Source organism: Poecilia mexicana, unplaced genomic scaffold (genome assembly GCF_051168715.1).
Source record: "Poecilia mexicana isolate PSO_F unplaced genomic scaffold, ASM5116871v1 scaffold_13, whole genome shotgun sequence".
Taxonomy (NCBI): Eukaryota; Metazoa; Chordata; class Actinopteri; order Cyprinodontiformes; family Poeciliidae; genus Poecilia; species Poecilia mexicana.
Window position 1 is genome coordinate 12,663,211 of NW_028263382.1, and position 17,200 is coordinate 12,680,410.

The 17,200-nt window shown below is 38.4% G+C and overlaps 1 protein-coding gene across 1 annotated transcript; it reads left to right on the top strand.

Moving 5' to 3' along the window:
* The first annotated feature begins 867 nt into the window (after positions 1–867).
* On the top strand, positions 868–16,798 carry LOC106930548 (alpha-2-macroglobulin-like). The gene is made up of 35 exons (XM_015008165.2): positions 868–1,610; positions 1,707–1,887; positions 2,005–2,161; positions 3,080–3,132; positions 3,351–3,371; positions 3,929–4,097; positions 4,186–4,270; positions 4,359–4,500; positions 5,503–5,620; positions 5,772–5,881; positions 5,966–6,133; positions 6,256–6,474; positions 6,973–7,033; positions 7,139–7,284; positions 7,392–7,541; positions 8,142–8,285; positions 8,403–8,484; positions 8,582–8,744; positions 8,914–9,139; positions 10,414–10,540; positions 10,675–10,796; positions 10,956–11,007; positions 11,412–11,495; positions 11,632–11,808; positions 12,051–12,126; positions 12,594–12,750; positions 12,861–12,935; positions 13,195–13,357; positions 13,444–13,631; positions 13,872–14,084; positions 14,221–14,339; positions 15,195–15,285; positions 15,925–15,993; positions 16,078–16,183; positions 16,296–16,798. The coding sequence occupies exons 1-35, from the start codon at positions 1,513–1,515 to the stop codon at positions 16,613–16,615; spliced, it is 4,632 nt and encodes a 1,543-aa protein (XP_014863651.2). The 5' UTR covers positions 868–1,512; the 3' UTR covers positions 16,616–16,798.
* The last annotated feature ends 402 nt before the right edge of the window (positions 16,799–17,200 follow it).

Sequence of the window (17,200 nt, forward strand, 5' to 3'; positions counted from 1 at the left end):
GACGCATCAAACCGGTGACAGCATGAGAGGAACCATGTTCTGAGTTCTTGCAGCGGTCAGCTAAAGATTGAGATTAGGAATCAAAGAGACTTAGTCAAACCTTCCCAAGATAATCTGCGCACTCAGCCACTGATATGCTGAGTACAGACAAAACAACCTGTTCAGCTTACACTGACATGGGAAAAACTCAGCTATTTTCACTCTGCAGAATTATTGCTCAGTCTTCTTTGAAGCACTGCAAAATAATATGAAATTTTAATTTCAGAAATATGCCTAACTGTTCTGTTCATTCAGAATGACTATTGTCAAAAAAGTTCATTTATTAATATGCTGGATTCCATTCTTGTCAGATATCATGACTTTGTTGTCGATAGTGACTGTTGCTGGTCTGTAAGATGAGTTGTTGACATGCTGCAAATTTGGATCTACACAACACCAGGACTTGTTCTTGTTCTTCTGTCACCTCAGATAAAAACAGGTTGTGTTTGTCTTCCCCTATTCCAGCTGAAGGATAAACATTCTGTCAGCTCGATGTCAGGTCTTTGTGCTTTGCTTTCATAAAGTTACAGATAGTTTTGACTTGTTTTGTACAGTGTGACTAAGGCTAACCAGATTGCTAGACAATAAGGAAATTTGTATTTGCTGATGCAAACTGATTGAAATCCACATTTTCATTATTTAGTTTAAAAATATTCTGATACTACTGGGATGTTAGCAGAAATTTCCTGCTGAAAAGTTGATTTTTGTAAAAGAGCTCGGGTATCAAACTAAAATTTCCTGTGGTTGGGGGATCATTGGGTCAACACAACAAACATTCAGTGATGCACACACACTTTTGAGCAACTTAGTGAGACAAATTAACGAAACAGTCTTGTTTTTGAATTATGGGAGGAAGTCGGAGTACCTGCAGAGAACCCAAAGCAAAGCAAGTTACTAAGAAATTAGATCTAGAAAGTTGATTTTTGACAGTTGTATGAGCTCCCATTCCCTGTTAAGTATTTTGGTCTTTTCCTTTCAGTCCTTTCAGGATTGTAAACACAACCAGTAAAAGGTAGACATTTTGTTTTGGATCAACCAAAAGATTAAACAGAAACGCATTTGTGGTTTGACTTAATACTGGAGTTATAATAGAAACTGGCTTGCGGGGTGCTGTGGTGACGCAGGTGTTAAGCACAACCCATGTATGGAGTTCTTAGACCTCGACGCGGCTGTCGTAGGTTTGATTCCCGGCTTGGTGATCTTTTCCTCATGTCTTCCCCCTTCTCTCATTACCCACTTTCCCGTCAATTCATTATCAAATAAAGGCCACGAGAGCCAATAAAGCCCAAAACAACAAAAATAAAAAAAAACTGGTTTTCACTACATGACATTCTGAATAATGTGTGAGATGCATAGATAAGAATGAGCCAGTGTTGGCTGATTACAGTAGTATGAGTGTGCCGTATGGTTTAATGGGTGGAGTTTAGCTTCTCTCTATTTAACAGCTTCTTTCTGCGAGGGACCATCACAGTCATGGCAAAACCTGTGATTCAGATGTGGACTCTTCTTGTCTTATTTTGTGAGACGTACATGGGTCAAGTGTCTGCTTCTAATAACACCAACTGTCCAATGTAAGTTAATGTGTGGATGTGAGCATGAAATGTTTCTGTCCTCCATGTTGTATCCAATGAAATAACATCGGTGTGTCTTGATTTGTCTGTTTGCAGACATTATATGGCAAGTGTTCCAGGCATTCTTGAATCTGGATCAAAGAACAGCTTCTGTCTGAGTCTCTCGCAGCCCAGCTATCCTGTGTTGTTGAAGGTCATTTTGAAAGGCCTGGACAGCCAGAAGATTCTGCTGAGGAAAAGAACCAGCAATGGCTTCCATAAATGCTACCAGTTTTTGGTGATTTCCCATATTGAGACAGGTGTTGGGGCGCTAAAACAATGAAGTAAAGAATGTGTACATGATTGTTGTTTGGCATTCCTCCAAGTGAAATTAAGGTTTTAAAATGTCTTCCAGGTTCCTTCAGTGAAAGCAGAGGAGCAGCAACTAGTTGAAGTGTCCGTGAAAGGCAAAAGTTTTTATTCCAGAGAAATCAAGAGAGTGCTGATCAAAAATTTTCAACCAAAGACATTCATCCAAACAGATAAACCGATCTACAACCAAGGGCAAACAGGTAATTTTTAGCTGGTCTACTAAGGTGATGACAACGCAGGTATTTTTTTCTCACTATAAAAATTAATCATTTACTTGAATACATTGATTGGAAAATGTTTTTTACAAAAAAGTCTATGGAAAAATCCAGAGTACCGTATTTTTCGGACTATAAACAGCTACTGTTTTCCCTCGTTTTGAACCATGTGGCTTGTAGCCTGGTGCGGCTTTTCTGTTCAAGTTCAGCATAAACGAAACCATGGTTCGGCGTTGGAGACGGAGGGCTGTGTCTTTAATAAATCCAACAGATTTATTAGGACCCAGCCCTCTGCTGCCCTCTGCTGGGTCCGTATTAAAAACCGGGAGCGGCGGAGATACCAGCGGCTTATAGTCCGGTGCGCCTTATATAAGTGTGTTTCCACTATTTTATTTATTTTTTTATTTATTTATTTTTTTTCTAAAAATTTGTAGGTGCGGCTTATAGTATGGTGCGCTCAATAGTCCGGAAAATATGGTATTTATCTGGATTTTCACCAAGTTTGCACTGACTGATTGATCTGTTAAAAGCACAACAAACATTAATTGAAACTTGTCTTGATTTGGGAAAAATGTTCTCTGATTACACAAATTTTCCCTTGAAAGATGTAACAATATTTCCAGAAAACAAAACTAAACAAGCAAGGAGAGTAACACCCTTATGTGTTTAAAAAAAATAACAAACTGTTGAACTTTTAAAACCAGTTATGTCAAAAACATATTCTTGTTCATCTGTCTTCTAGAAAGTGGTAATGTGGGCTCTCCATCGGTCTGAACCGATGGAGAGCCCACAATCACCGTAGCAAATTGGCAGATTGTTTTTCTGGAGAACACAAACTCTACCAGCTTGTAAAGGTTATGAAGATCTTTTCCTTAACCTTCATATAACTTCTGTGAATTTCAGTGGAATTCAGAGTGGTCACACTGGGCACAAACTTGAAACCAGTCGAGGGACATGTGAGTACTTCCATTGTCTTTTTATTTTTTGGTTCAGCCTCAAGTCGCCTCTGTTTCCGAGGTTTGTAATGACCTGGTAGTGGCTTTATTAAAAAGAACAACAAAAAACATTGAAACAATTGAGGGAAATAATCTTAAAGTGTTTTTGTATTTGTGAATCACTACAGAATTCAAATGAAAGAAAATAAAAAATTAAATATCTCTCTCCTCTTTCTTAGTATGACACCATTGTGATCAGGGTAAGAACACACCAACAAACCATTTTTTATGTTATCTGTTTATAAATTTATTATTTGAGCTATCTGGGAATGTCTAGAATCTGTTAAATTTCCTTTAGCAAAGAAACTGCTTATTCAGGCAGAGTTGGTTCAGAATTGAAACATGTCACCTGTATATGTATTGCTGTAAAGATTTCACCAGAAATCAATGTCATAAAATAATATTAAGGAAGAGCAAATGAGAATAAAGTAAAAATTTGCTCCAGTTTATTAATCAATCAATCAATCAATCAATCAATCAAATTTTATTTCTATAGCACATTTCAGCAGCAAGGCATTTCAAAGTGCTTTACATAATTAAAATAAAAACAGCATGTGAGAAAGAGTAAACAGTGAGAAAGAGAGATTTTGAAAAAGATTTAAAAAAGATAAAAACATTAAAAACCCCACTAACTCACCAAACCAAACTGAAATCTGACATTTTATCTGCACTCTCATTAGGTAACAATCACCTATGAGCTTTATTCAGAACTGACTTATTAGTTTCCTAACTGCCTTTTCCTTGGGTGCATCAACAGGATCCTCACAACAACAGGATTGCACAGTGGACAAATCAGACGGCAGCTGCAGGAACCATTTTGCAGCTGTATTACCCTTTGGGCAACGAGGCCCTTGAGGGGTACTATCGAATTATTGTACAAATAGGCAAAAACAGGGTGTTTCATAGCTTCAAGGTCCAGAAATATGGTAAGCTAAAGCTTTTTTCTTCCTTTTTTTATATATGATCTGCTTTTCTAAAAGTTAAAAGAAAATATTTTTCTTATGTTGTTTTCAGGTTTGCCTAAGTTTGACGTTGTAGTTACCATACCTAAAGAAATAAGTGTTGGGCAAGAAACCTTTGAAGTTACAGCATGCGGAAAGTGAGCAAAAGACAAGGCCTTCTCCATGCAAATCTGAGGCAGAACCAGTCTAATAAGAAGAGTATTTTTTGCTGTTCTTTTCTATTAGTTACACCTACGGACAGCCTGTGGATGGAAATGTCACACTCAGGATCTGCAGACCTCTGAGGAACCGGAACTCCTGTAGAGCTCCCACCAGCTCTAAAAATGATGTCAGCATAACTTCTCTCTGCAGGATAACACAGAAGCAGGTGCAGTTGCTACAGTTACAGTCTTCATATAAATCATTAAGAAAGAAAGATATTTAATATCATGTATGTTTATCTTTTTTTTCCCCAGACAGAATAGTTTACAATGTATAAACAATGTGGGACCAACTTTTATGTTAAGCATCTTTTCATTTTGAATAAACATGCAGGCTTTAGTGTCTGTTTTCTTCTCTGAATGATTCAATCAGAAGAGGCAATGCAATGCTTAGCATAAGAAACAAAGCAACCTTGAGATGCATCTGGTTTAATTTTTCAGAAGTTGAATCTGTCTTTTAGTCTTTCCACTTGCCTCATAAAAATGAAAGGAATTACCAATTGATAGACTAATTGTTTGATGATACTTTTACTTTATTTTTTAATTGTCAGCATCACCATATTTTAAACTATTGCTGTTCTGCCCTTTTAACCCACTATGTTTCCCACAAAAAGTATTCATATTCATCCTTATTGTGCACAGTGCAAACACTCTACCCGTCTACTTAGTGCCGAAAGTGGGAAACTAAAATTAGCAAAAACTACAACCTCGTCACACACACTTTGGGCTAGTAGTGTCTTAAAGCATTCTACTTTATTAGATTTTTTGTGAATGGGGTACTGCCACTGCGTACATCCCTTACACTCAACAATGAGTAGGACTCCTGGTTATGGAGATGACCACATCACTCCAAGTTGGACATATAGGTTGCTGGGAGACCAAGGGAAGTTGCTTACATGCAAAATGTATTTCTCACACGGTTAAAATGTAGCCATGGCACTGTCAATAAGGATGGAAAAGGATGAGGAATATTCTATAGGAATACAGCAAAATGGTAAAATTGTTAAGGAAAATGACTGGTTTTGTTGACATTGTTGGAGATCTGTGTCTGATGGTAGTTGCCCAAAAAACTGTTTTCGTAAAAAATTGGAGCTGAGCAATAACACCTGCAATGTGGACATTAACCAAGATGGGAAGCATACTTTACCTCTTTGTTTGCTGTTTTCCAGGCATGCAACAAAGGCTGTGCCACGTTTGTCTATAAAGTGTCAAATTTTACCAGACCTGACCCAAAGCCATTTCTGCATGTGTTGGATCTCAGTGCCACAGTAGTGGACAGGTTGACATGTAAGTCCCACTTTTGTTCAGATTTAATCCCCCCCCCCCCCCCAAAAAAAAAAAAAATTACTTCCAAACTAATTTCGAAAATAAAAACATGTTAATAAAAACAATGTTGAAGCATGCGAGTGTTGTATAATTGAGGTTTTCTGCTGTACAGGTGCTTCGTACACACAGTGGGAGAGGATAAAGATAACCTACCTCGTTGGAAGGTTGTTTTTCAAAAAGGTCCTGAAGACTTACAGCCAAGGAACAAATCTGGATGGAAAAGTGAGTTCAGCATGTGGGGCAGCACCAGATGAGACTGTCTAAGTTTGTTGGACTCACAGTGACACGGTCTTATTTTATGTCCAGGTTAGAGTGGTGGACTACCTCGGCAATCCTGTACCTCAAATGACGGTATACCTTTTCGTGGGTAAAAAAGGCTCCCCTTTTGTTGCGGACGCTTTAAAAACAAATCACAAAGGAATCGCCAACTTTTCTCTTGAAACAGAAGATTTCAGAGGGGAGATGCAGCTCTACGTACGTATGAGAAAGCTTTAAACAATGTTTGTGCACTCAAAACTGAGCCTGTCTGTTTTGAGTGCACCTTAAATGTGCACTTTAAATGTGCATTTTTCTTTATTCTGTTTTTGTCTAATTAGGCAAGCAGCACAGACAACCTGGAGGCCCCAGGAAAGAACGTCCCCTACTATGACGTTGCAACGGTCACAGTTTATGAATCTGGTCCTGGTCCCTCAGCATGCGGGTTTCTCAGAGTAGTTCCAATTGACAGACCACTTCGCTGCTATAGACAAGAAGAGATCACTATTCAATACAGTCTAGAGCAACATTTGGGGAACTCTCTGGACATAGTATATCTGGTGAGTCAGTCTCTGCTTTTTTCCGTTTCTTATCTCCCCAACGAACGAACAGTAACAAGATTTTTTTAGATGTAAAAATCAAAAACTTTTACGAAAGATTAGCATTAGAAGGGAACGTCTTCCCATCTGTGGAGAAATTCAGTAAAACCTCACATGACGATATTACAAAAATGATATGTAATCATTTCATAAACACATGAAGACATTTTCCATCACACGCGTCAGGCAAACTTGCTCTGTTGCCAATTACTACCAACATTTCCTGCCCTGTCACTTTTGTTCATGCCTCCAAATTAACCAATTTATACCCATGCATTTAAACCTTGCATTAACAACTGATTCCCTAATTAACATATTTGTAAAAAAAAAAAAAGACAGGGTTTAATTGTCTTAGTTATTCTTTCCAAGGTGTAAAAACTTAATTAATTTCAAGGTTTATTTGGAAAAAAAAATCCCATTGCATTTTTTATAACTGGTAGCTCCTGTTGAACTCTGCAGATCTTGTCCAGAGGAATCATAGTACACCAAGGATTTGTTCACCTGCATATGGATTACCCAAGTATGGCTGCACCGCCTGCTCTAATATTTTATTAGTTCCATTGAAATATGGCTGTTGAGAAACACCTTCTAAACAACACAATCAATGCTCTGTTTACCCTTTCAGAAATCCAGGGTGAATTCTCCTTCAATTTGACAGTGCGGACAAGATATGCACCTTCCATCCAAGTTGTGGCGTACACCGTTCTCGAGTGTGAGCGAGTGCTCGCCCACAGTGAAAGGTTTTACACCAAGGACTGCTTTAGCAACCCGGTTAGTGGCCCTACCTGTCTGCTAGCAATAGCAGCTAAACACACCGACTTAGGAGGTCCAAATTATTGGCATTCGTTGTGCTTTTTTGTTGTTTTTATGTATTTCAGGTGTTGCCAAAGTTTCTACCTTCTCCAGTCTTCGCTGGTGAGGATGTCAAATTGTGCATTAAGGCCAAGCCTAATTCAGTATGTGGGGTGAGCCTCATAGATCTGAATGTACTCGCAAGGGCTGATGTAAGCAATCTGGACGCGAATCAGGTAATTGGAGACATGAAGCAAAGAGGGGTATGAGGGATAGTTCAGGACTTATGAGATGGAGTTGTGTTAAAAGCTTCTGCACAATTATTATCTTCCCTACAATAGATGAATAGATGAATTTAAATAGAAAAATAGAACAATCCTAGCAACAAGACCAAGGTTTCATTAATAGATATATGGAACAACGTCCAAAAGTCCCAGAAGTTTCATTGACACCCATTCAAACTTCATATACTTTGTATATGTGTTTCACAACACAGATATGTTGAATCTATCTGTTAAGTGGTTATTCACAAAGAAGACCATGACTATTTTCACAAAATTGGACCAAGGAGGTGGTGCATCATTATCTTCCAATGTAAAACACACCAGGAGCAGAAATTATGAACTGTTTCTGGTCAGAGTACCTGCCTGAAAGACAATAAAGTGGTGTTAATACAAAATGTAGTGGTTTAATTGATTTTTCTATGCGAATTTCAAAAGATTCTCCACAAAAAAATTAGACAAATTGAAAGAAAACAATAATTTTGTCTTGTAGCAAATCTGTAGAAGACATTTACCATATTTTTTTGTCATAGGTGTTTTTTTCTCCTTCTTCAGATTTATGGATATCTGCCCATCAGGAAGCCAGAGCCTCTTCCCTCTGAACTTGTGGATGAACCTGAATGTGTAGAGGTGAAACCAAGGACCTCTTATTTTGCTTTCACCAACCAAGAGAAAGAGGATGCCAACACAGTTTTCACGGTATCACTACCACAGATTCTTTCACTTTTGCATAGTTTTTAAGCACGTGTTGTTGTACTTGTACACTGGTTTTAATTTTTGTTGGTAATCATTGATTTTGTACATTGCTCAATCCAGACTCAAGGACTGCAGCTGCTAACAAACTTGCCCATCCAAAACCCCACATGCCTCAAACTGGGAGGAAAAAAATATCATGAAGGTTTTTATTTTCTAACTGAACCATTTGAACCCAGTTTCTGTCCGGCATAGTAGGCTAAATCACATTTAATAATTTAACTTTACATTGCATTTTCTAGCTATGTTATCAAGAAAGATCAAACCCCAGTATTCAGAAAGAAGGGCTTTGGAAAGGCGACCAATTCCTGATCCAGGAAGACTTTCATACACCTGCTATGATGAGCTGGAGCCCGTGTACAAACTTTCCACCGAGACGTGGCTGTTTCACCTGGTGAAAGTTGGGTGAGATGTAGTTTTGAAAGCATTTCATCATTTTTAAAAGGGAAAATGTCTGTGATTGCTATGCCTCAGTGAAGATTATTGAGAAAAAGAAACTGACTCCATTTTAAATCTAATCATGTGCTTAAATTTGACCACCTGAGACAGTGTGTTTGTGTTATTGCTGCTCCAGAGAGACGGGACAAACCTGTGTGTCTTATGCCGTCCCCAACATTGTCACCACCTGGAATACAGAAGTCTTCTGCGTGTCGCCTCACGCTTTTGGTTTGACCCGTCCTGTGCTGCTTAGTGTCTTCAAGCCATTTTCGTTAGATTTCAAGCTTCCTTACGTCATGATCCGGGGCGAGAGCCTCGAACTGAAGTCGATCGTCCATAGCTATCTACCCACCTCCCTCAAGGTAAAAGATGATTTTACATAAACTAGTTAGATAATTAAAGACAGGGAAAGGAAAGGATTCCTAAACGGCAAACTGCATTTTGTATCTTTAGTCCAGTGCAGATTTGAGAAATTTGCATATGTGGTTTGTATGCTTTTATTTATTTATTTACGAACAGGAAAAAAGTTTCATTTAACTCTAACTATGCTAATGCTGCGTAATATATCATACACCAGTCATTATTAAAATTTGAGTGTGTTCACTATCACAATCATAAATGACAACTTGGATGCCATATGTAGTGGGTCTCTTATTCTAGGCTTTAAAATTAATATTAATCATTTAAGATTGATTAATTTATTTCTATGTTTGACAAAGATGCCAAGGATCGTGTAGGTCACATGGACACAAGATCTATGAAAAGGCAATATGAAGTGAGTTGATCTGTTAAACTAAACAGGATGAAAATGAAAACTAAAGACTAGGGTACACACTATTTTAGATTTGAAGCGTCTTTAAGAGACTGCTGCTTTTTATTTTATTGTTACACTGAATAGTTCATACTTTGATCTTTTTGTAATTTTTTTTCCAGATTGACTTAAAAAGTGTGCTATTGTTGTTACAGGTCACATTTCAAAGCTGCAGAAGAGTAATCATTAGAAATGCACCAAAAGTAATATTTTAGCATCTATATCTGATATTAAAACTGCTATTATGACAGAATTTAAAAATATTTACTGTTATCATATATGTATTTCCCTATACCTTCGACACTGTGTAAAAACAACCACACCATCTTCGTTGCTCTATAGATTTATCTCATAATCATGCTCTGATGCCTCAGACCCCCAGTCTGCATTTATAATACCCAAATGGGTCCCATTTAGGTAGGAAATTAGATGAAAATCAGGAACCAAATGAGATTGTCCACTGGCTGTGTAATAGTCCCTATGATAATTGTCTTTGTGGGTTTTATGCAATTAACTCTGGGTAAAAAGTAGGTGAAACATATATCTTGTGCGATATGTAACACATTTTTGAAATACCAATTTAAGACCCAATTCAGCTTAAGTGGTTTATATTGTATAATATATGTTTATATTGCAGATAAAAACGTCACCCTGAGATGGGCAGATAGACTTTCTGACCATCTAGCATAAAAAAAAAACTCTCAGAAGCCTAAATGTATCCAGCTGTAGCTCCTATGGTTCTAAAAAAATTCTTCTAAAATATTAAACGATTTTGGAAATATATGTAGCCTGTTCAAAAAGTGAACTCAACTTTTTCATCAACAGATCAAAATTACTGCAGCCGCATCCTCAAGTTACATCCTTACTCCCCTGTCTACTGACCAGTGTACGTTTTGTCTCTGTGCGGGCGAGCATAAGGTCATCCGCTGGACCTTCACTCCAACGTACTTAGGTAGAGAAAAGGGAAGACTTTTGCATAGAAAGTGGCCGAATGATTTTCCTTTGTTCATTGGCTCATTTTCATTCACTACAACCTCTCTGCTTTCCAGTATTTTAGGAATTAACAGAAGCTGACCTTTCTTTCAGGGGATTTGACGGTCAGTCTGACTGCTGAGGCTGTGTCTTCTCAGACTTCTTGTTGCGATCAAGAAGTGACGGTGCCAGAAAGTGGTCACAGCATTGTGGTGACGCGACCTCTCAAAGTGAAGGTTGAAATAATGTCTGTTTTTATAACAATAAAAAAATAATAATCCAGATGTAGAAATATATATGTATTACTGTCAAAAACATATTGACTCATTAATGTCATTAAGGAGGTGGTGCTTGCTCAGACAAAGAGAAACATCTCTCTTCAATCTCTTTTTCAGGCTGTTGGGTATGGAATAATAAAAACACACAGCTGGTTGCTCTGTCCAAAAGGTCAGTATGGGTTTGCATATACACAACATGCATGATAATTAGGCTTCAACTTCTGAATCTATAATAACAATTGCTGTCTAGAGAATATGTTTCATGGTGCTAATCTTCCGGTAGGGGTTGTGAAACTTCATATTTTGACACTTTTATATTAATTGGCTAATAATTGGCTAATAATTATCAGATGACTTGTGTTAGCATATAGAATAGAATAAAAAAAAATTCCAGGTCAGTTGATGAAATTATTGTGATATCCCAGCAAAGGTAATGTACCTAGTCAGAACACTGCAGATTTGTTTTGCAATTCGCAAACTTGGCAAATTAGAAAATACTCAGAGCAGCTTTAGAACCACTTCTTCCCTTCTGCTTATGTTTAAAGTGCTGTTTTTGGTTTTGCCTGTGCGCAGGACACTGTTTAAGTGAAAAATTGGAGACACATATCCCCAACAATGTGATTAGTGGCTGTCTGAAGGCCAAAGTCTCAGTTTCAGGTAAACTGGTTATATTATCCAAGACGATTTATTTTCACAAAATAATGTTGGGACGACACCTAAAAATGTGCCTACAAATCGATTTGAACTCAAATGTCAGAGCATGATCATCTTCCACGAGTCTGTTTTTACACAGGTAACATCCTCAGCCGCAGTGTGGAGAACCTGGGTGATTTGCTGTATCTGCCGTACGGCTGTGGGGAGCAGAACGTAGCTTTCATGGCAATTGACACTTACATCCTGCACTACCTCCAAAAGACTAACACTCTGTCCCAAGAAACTAAGAAGAAGGGAATCAACTACCTGACTACTGGCAAGTTTTTGATCACCTTTTGAATGCAGAGAGAAGTAAAAGTGGTTGTTAAATACATTCCTCCTGTCAGAGTGCAATCTTATGTTTGGTCTTTGACCTCTTTAGACATAAGGTTTTCGTCTTTTTTAGCTTCCTATTCACAGACATTAACGTACTTAAGAACACAGCAAACCAAAACTTAATCTCTACCTTCTATTGCCATGTGCACTATATCCAGACGTGTTATCACCGTTCTTGTACAGGCTACCAGAGACAGCTGGCCTACAGGAAGAAGACAGGCGCATTCAGCACATTTGAAAAAGGAGAGGAGAACACTTGGTAAGAACACAACTGATAAGTTTAGATCCAAAATGTTTTTACTGATAACCTTTAATAAAGATGGGTTTTGTCACAATTATTAAGCCCTCAAGTTTCACTTTGATATTGGTTATCATTGCAAACTTTAGTAATCTCACAGCCAGAGACAAGAAGCTGCTCTGAAGTCAGCCTTCAAAAGTCTTCACACCCATGTTAAATGTTTTTGTGATAAAAAAGAAAAAATAGTGCATGCTTCCCCATATTTCAAGAGGTTTTTAAAAAAATCTAGAATCTTTGCAGTATAATTCAGCCCTCAAAGTCAGAATTTTTTTAAAATGATCCTTTTCTGCTTCTTTAACCTTTTATGCACCACATTTCTGCTGCTGTTAAAGTTTCACTCAGCAGTCTCTGCTAATGTGCTGCTGTATTCTATTATTGCAGTGTTTGTTTGCTAGGAAAATGTCAAACTTTGTTTTTCTCTTCTCTAGGCTCACTGCCTTCGTGATGGTGACATTTTACAAAGCTCAGAGCTTCATCTACATTGATCCCAAGATTATTGAGGAGGCTCGGAAGTGGCTGGAATGCCAGCAGCGGGACAATGGTTGTTTCAAAGTGTCCGGAAAACTTTACAACAACTATATTAGGGTAACCCAATTACACAAAGGATTTTTGCGAAGGGCTTGTCAATTGATATCATTCTTACTAATAAGGACAGTTATACAGATGTTAATCTGTCCATGGTCCTGTCTCCATAGGGTGATGTTCCTGATGAAGTGACGGTCACTGCCTACGTCACCGCAGGCTTACTTGAAACCAACATACCAGCAGATGTAAGTTAATTTAATAGAGTCCAGATTTTGTGGCTGATTTATCAGAACCAAAAACTACTGATGGATGAAAATCAAATATGCATCCTGCATAATTCTAAATTCAGTGTACCAAACTTATCTGAAATGTCCCTTCATGTTCCAATCATTCAAATATTGCTTGAAAACTCTCTGAGGAAAAGAAATCTACACTGCTGTATAACTGAACATTGCCCATGTGGTCTTTCAATGGCAATAACTATGTTTTCTTTCATCTGTTAAGAATCCTGTGGTGAAGAAGAGCTTGTCATGCCTGAAGGACTACATCTATGATTTCAGCAACACGTACACCACAGCTCTGCTTGCATACGTCTTCACCCTGGCAGAAAACTGGGAGGCTCGCTGTAAGCTTCTGCACTACCTTGACTCGGTCGCGATAAGAGAGGGTGAGTCTGCTTCCTGATATAAGTCATCCAGGATGTGCCACCGATGCATGCACTTGTAATGCTAACACAGCTGCATACTTGTTTAGGGGATCTTCAATACTGGTGTTTGACACCAAAGCAAAACCCACGTTCTCTGTGTGTGGAGATCAGTTCATATGTGCTACTGGCCAAAGTCGGTGACTCTCTCTCTGAAGGAGACGTGTCCTGCTCCTTGAGTATCCTCAGATGGCTTATTAAGCAGCAGTCCTACTACGGAGGCTTCGAGTCCACTCAGGTATTGTGTTGGATTACAAATCAAGACGCTGCTCTTAAGTGCACATAACAGAAAATCAACATAATCTTACTGAACATGCCAAAAGCAGATATTCTACTAAAAGTCTAACACTTTCTGGTTTCCCTTAAAAGAATATTTTTCGGGGTATATTAATTTGCGCTTACTATTGTCATCCATCTATTATCTAATGTCTGGGACAGGGTCAGGGATAGTAAATGCTGTGTGTGTTACATGTTGTAGGACACAGCGGTGGCTATTAAAGCTATGACCCTCTACAGCTCTAAAGTTTTGAATCGAGAAGGTTCCTCCTCTGTGACTGTGTCATCCCCCACTGATCACCTGTCTTTCCAAGTGAACCAAAACAACAAGTTGGACCACCAGGAGCTGGTGCTGCAAGGCCTGAAAGGAAAGTACTGGCTGAGGGCTGAGGGCACTTCATGCTCTGTAGTACAGGTCAGTGACTGAAACAGTTGGATGATGGTCAAAGATTAAAAAAAAAAAAAAAAAAAAATCATACTTTTCTGTTGAAAAGAAACGAGATAAGGTTGTTGAAAAATATCTTAACTTCCAAGTTTCATCTGGTTTCCAGGTTACTTTTGTTTACAACGTCCCTGTTTCAGCCGTTGTCAGCAGTCTCAGCGTGGAAGCCAAAGTAGAGATCCACAACTGTTGCCATGACCGCTTAGTCACGCTGAAGCTGAAATCCTCGTAAGTAAACAAGAAAGTTACTGTTGCAGACAGGAAGACTGTTGTCATCTAGCCATTCATCTTTAATACATACAAGGTTTGGGGGTTACTTGGAGCTGCTTCTTTCAAAGCAGTCACTATTCCAAATTTGTGTTCACTCTAGACATGTCATCAGTCTATTTCAAGGACTACATAGAGATAAGCAACCACACCACCATGCTATTCTTTTGCGCTGTTAGGGAAAAAAGCTAGATTAGTTGGAGGAAAAGTGTGAATTCACAAAAAGAGAAAGGCACACAAAACTTCACCAAGAGAGGCCTCAGCAGAGATTTGAACTTGCAACCTTTTTGCCCCACAATGTCACACTATTATGACACAATAACTCCTTCCATCCATTTCCTATACCTGCTTAATTCTTGTACGAGTTGAGAGGATATGGGAAGGGTTCGCTATGTCCAACGATCATTTTGGACCAATCTGATGGTATCTGATGATACCAATCTCATGATTAGGTAACAGATTTAAACCAATAAACAATATTTTGTCGTGGAGCTCATGTGTCTATTTATTCAATAATTTAGCAGCAAAAATGTTTATTGAATTGTAAATTAATTCATTTTTTAATCAGAAAAATTGCAAAATTTTCTGTCTGTCCCACAGAATCTAAAATATTTAGATATTTATCAATAATCAATACCAACATGTATTGATTTCTGTTGATTTAACATAAACCTTGGGATTAAATGGCTTATCAAGAACAATTCCTCCTTGAACATAATCTTAGATGATGGCATACTTAGCTCATTTTATAGACACTGAACAAAAGACGTTGGTGTTAAGAACAAGAGTGTGACCATTTTCATCCTTGCCTAACAGATACAGTGAAGGCCGTAGCTCTACCAACATGGTGGTGCTGGACATTGCAGTGCCCTCTGGATTCTGGCCTGTCCCCGCATCCTTGTGGAATGTGAGTAACTCTTTAATGTGAAGTGAAATGTTGCAATAAAGTGTGCATTGATACAATTCCAATAGAAACTTTGCATACACTCTCACGCATGACTGTGACTTTAACTTTGTGCTGTCATTAATCCTATTTGAAGACGTTCGCTCTGCCTATGTGCGAAGCTGCAAATTTCAGTCATCCTTAAAGGGATTCATATCGGAGATGCTTGTAATTCAGACAGAATCAAGATGCCATAACAGGACAATAATCCCAAACATACACCTGAACTGGTTTTAGAATGGATTAAGAAAGCTGGATTTAGCTTCTCGATTGCTCCCAAAAGCCCTAAATTTAGAGGATATTTAAATTTTATAGAACATGTAAATAAGAGACACATCAGTTGTAATAAATCAGCATATTTAAATGAATCTACCAATTTTGCCAAGATGAATGTTCAAGTGTCCAGTCAGCAACATGTCAGAACCTACAATAAGCTTGTGTCCCAAGTGCAACTTGTTTAGATTTGTTGCTGTTTGTGCCTGTAATTAAGCCTCCATGTATAATTTTGACCATTTGAGGATAAGAGATAATCCATATCCTAACTTGTGCACCAAAACACACTCACATACATTAAACATTTACCTGAATGTCTTCTCCTCACAGCTAAAGAAAGGGGTGTTGGTGAGCAACGTTGAACACAAGGACGGTCATGTTTTTGTATACCTACAGGAGGTGAGAGGACTTTAGCGTGTTCTACAGCAGATGCTGCTGGTGAAGTTTATTGCCTGGAGTTGAGGGTTTTTTTTTCTTGTTTAGTTACAAAAGGATATTCCTGTGTTCCACGAGTTGGAGATGATTCAGGAGTATGAGGTGCAGCACCTAAGGCCATCGACGGTCACCATCTATGATTACTACTGTCCAAGTAAGACTGCACAGCTTAGTGTTCAGCAAATCACGCGATTACAGATCTGGATATGATCGAGATTAAATATGTTTGATCATTTAGTTAAACTTCTTTTTTCTTTTCTTTGAAGGTGTCAAGGGTGTGACAGAATACTGCGGAAAGAACTGCTACGAGATAGCGAATTCATATGATCACTATCAACCCCAGAACAACAGATATAAACCCAACCACCAAAACCGTCATGACCACCAAAGCCACCACCATGACTCACATTACCACCCAAGCCACCAGGAACCGCCCCCACACAGATATCACAGCCGGCGCCGCTACAGCCACCACTTACTTCCCTTCCACCACTATAGGCATGGCAGCCACAATCTCTATCACAACTACCCCAGATATGACAATGACTATGACTATGACTATGACGACGATTATTACCGTGGCTAAAACAAGGACTCAGTCGTCCAACAGGCATGACGTCTCTGTTTAAAATTCAGCTGGTTATTAAACTGGCTACATGCACTGTTCAAACTGCAAATTTTCTGAGATTTTACAAATTATTCTATATATATAAATCTAAACATTGAGGGGTATAAAAACATAATAAACTGATTTGAGTGGGACAAAAAACCTGCCTTATTTTTTTCACATTCTCGTCTGCTCACGCAGCTTTGTACTTCGACAGTTTGGTATTATTATATAAGCAGAAACAAGCACTGGTTGAAATGAAAGAAAGCAATGGGTAAATGGTTGCATTTTACATATTTTGTAAGAAGCTGGTAGAAAATGTGTCTGTGATAGAGATGAGTCTAATCATGTTTTTATTCCAACATGGTGTTTTCAGGGTGATGTGTGCTGCTAAGGAGGGGCCTGTCCAGGGCACCCTTCCTATTAGCACCACCTCTGACAACAGGTTCAGGTCCTTAATTGAATAATTCAAAAGAGCATTCAACAACAATTTAAATTTAAACATGAAAACTGATTTATTTTGGTGCTGAATCAACACTTGGCCACATACAATTTCATTTCCTC

Coding starts and splice junctions, on each gene's coding strand:
- LOC106930548 (XM_015008165.2), top strand. CDS start 1,513: ATGGCAAAACCTGTGATTCAGATGTGGACTCTTCTTGTCTTATTTTGT. Junction 12,936..13,194: donor AAACCAACATACCAGCAGAT/GTAAGTTAATTT, acceptor TCATCTGTTAAG/AATCCTGTGGTGAAGAAGAG. Junction 13,358..13,443: donor CTCGGTCGCGATAAGAGAGG/GTGAGTCTGCTT, acceptor ATACTTGTTTAG/GGGATCTTCAATACTGGTGT.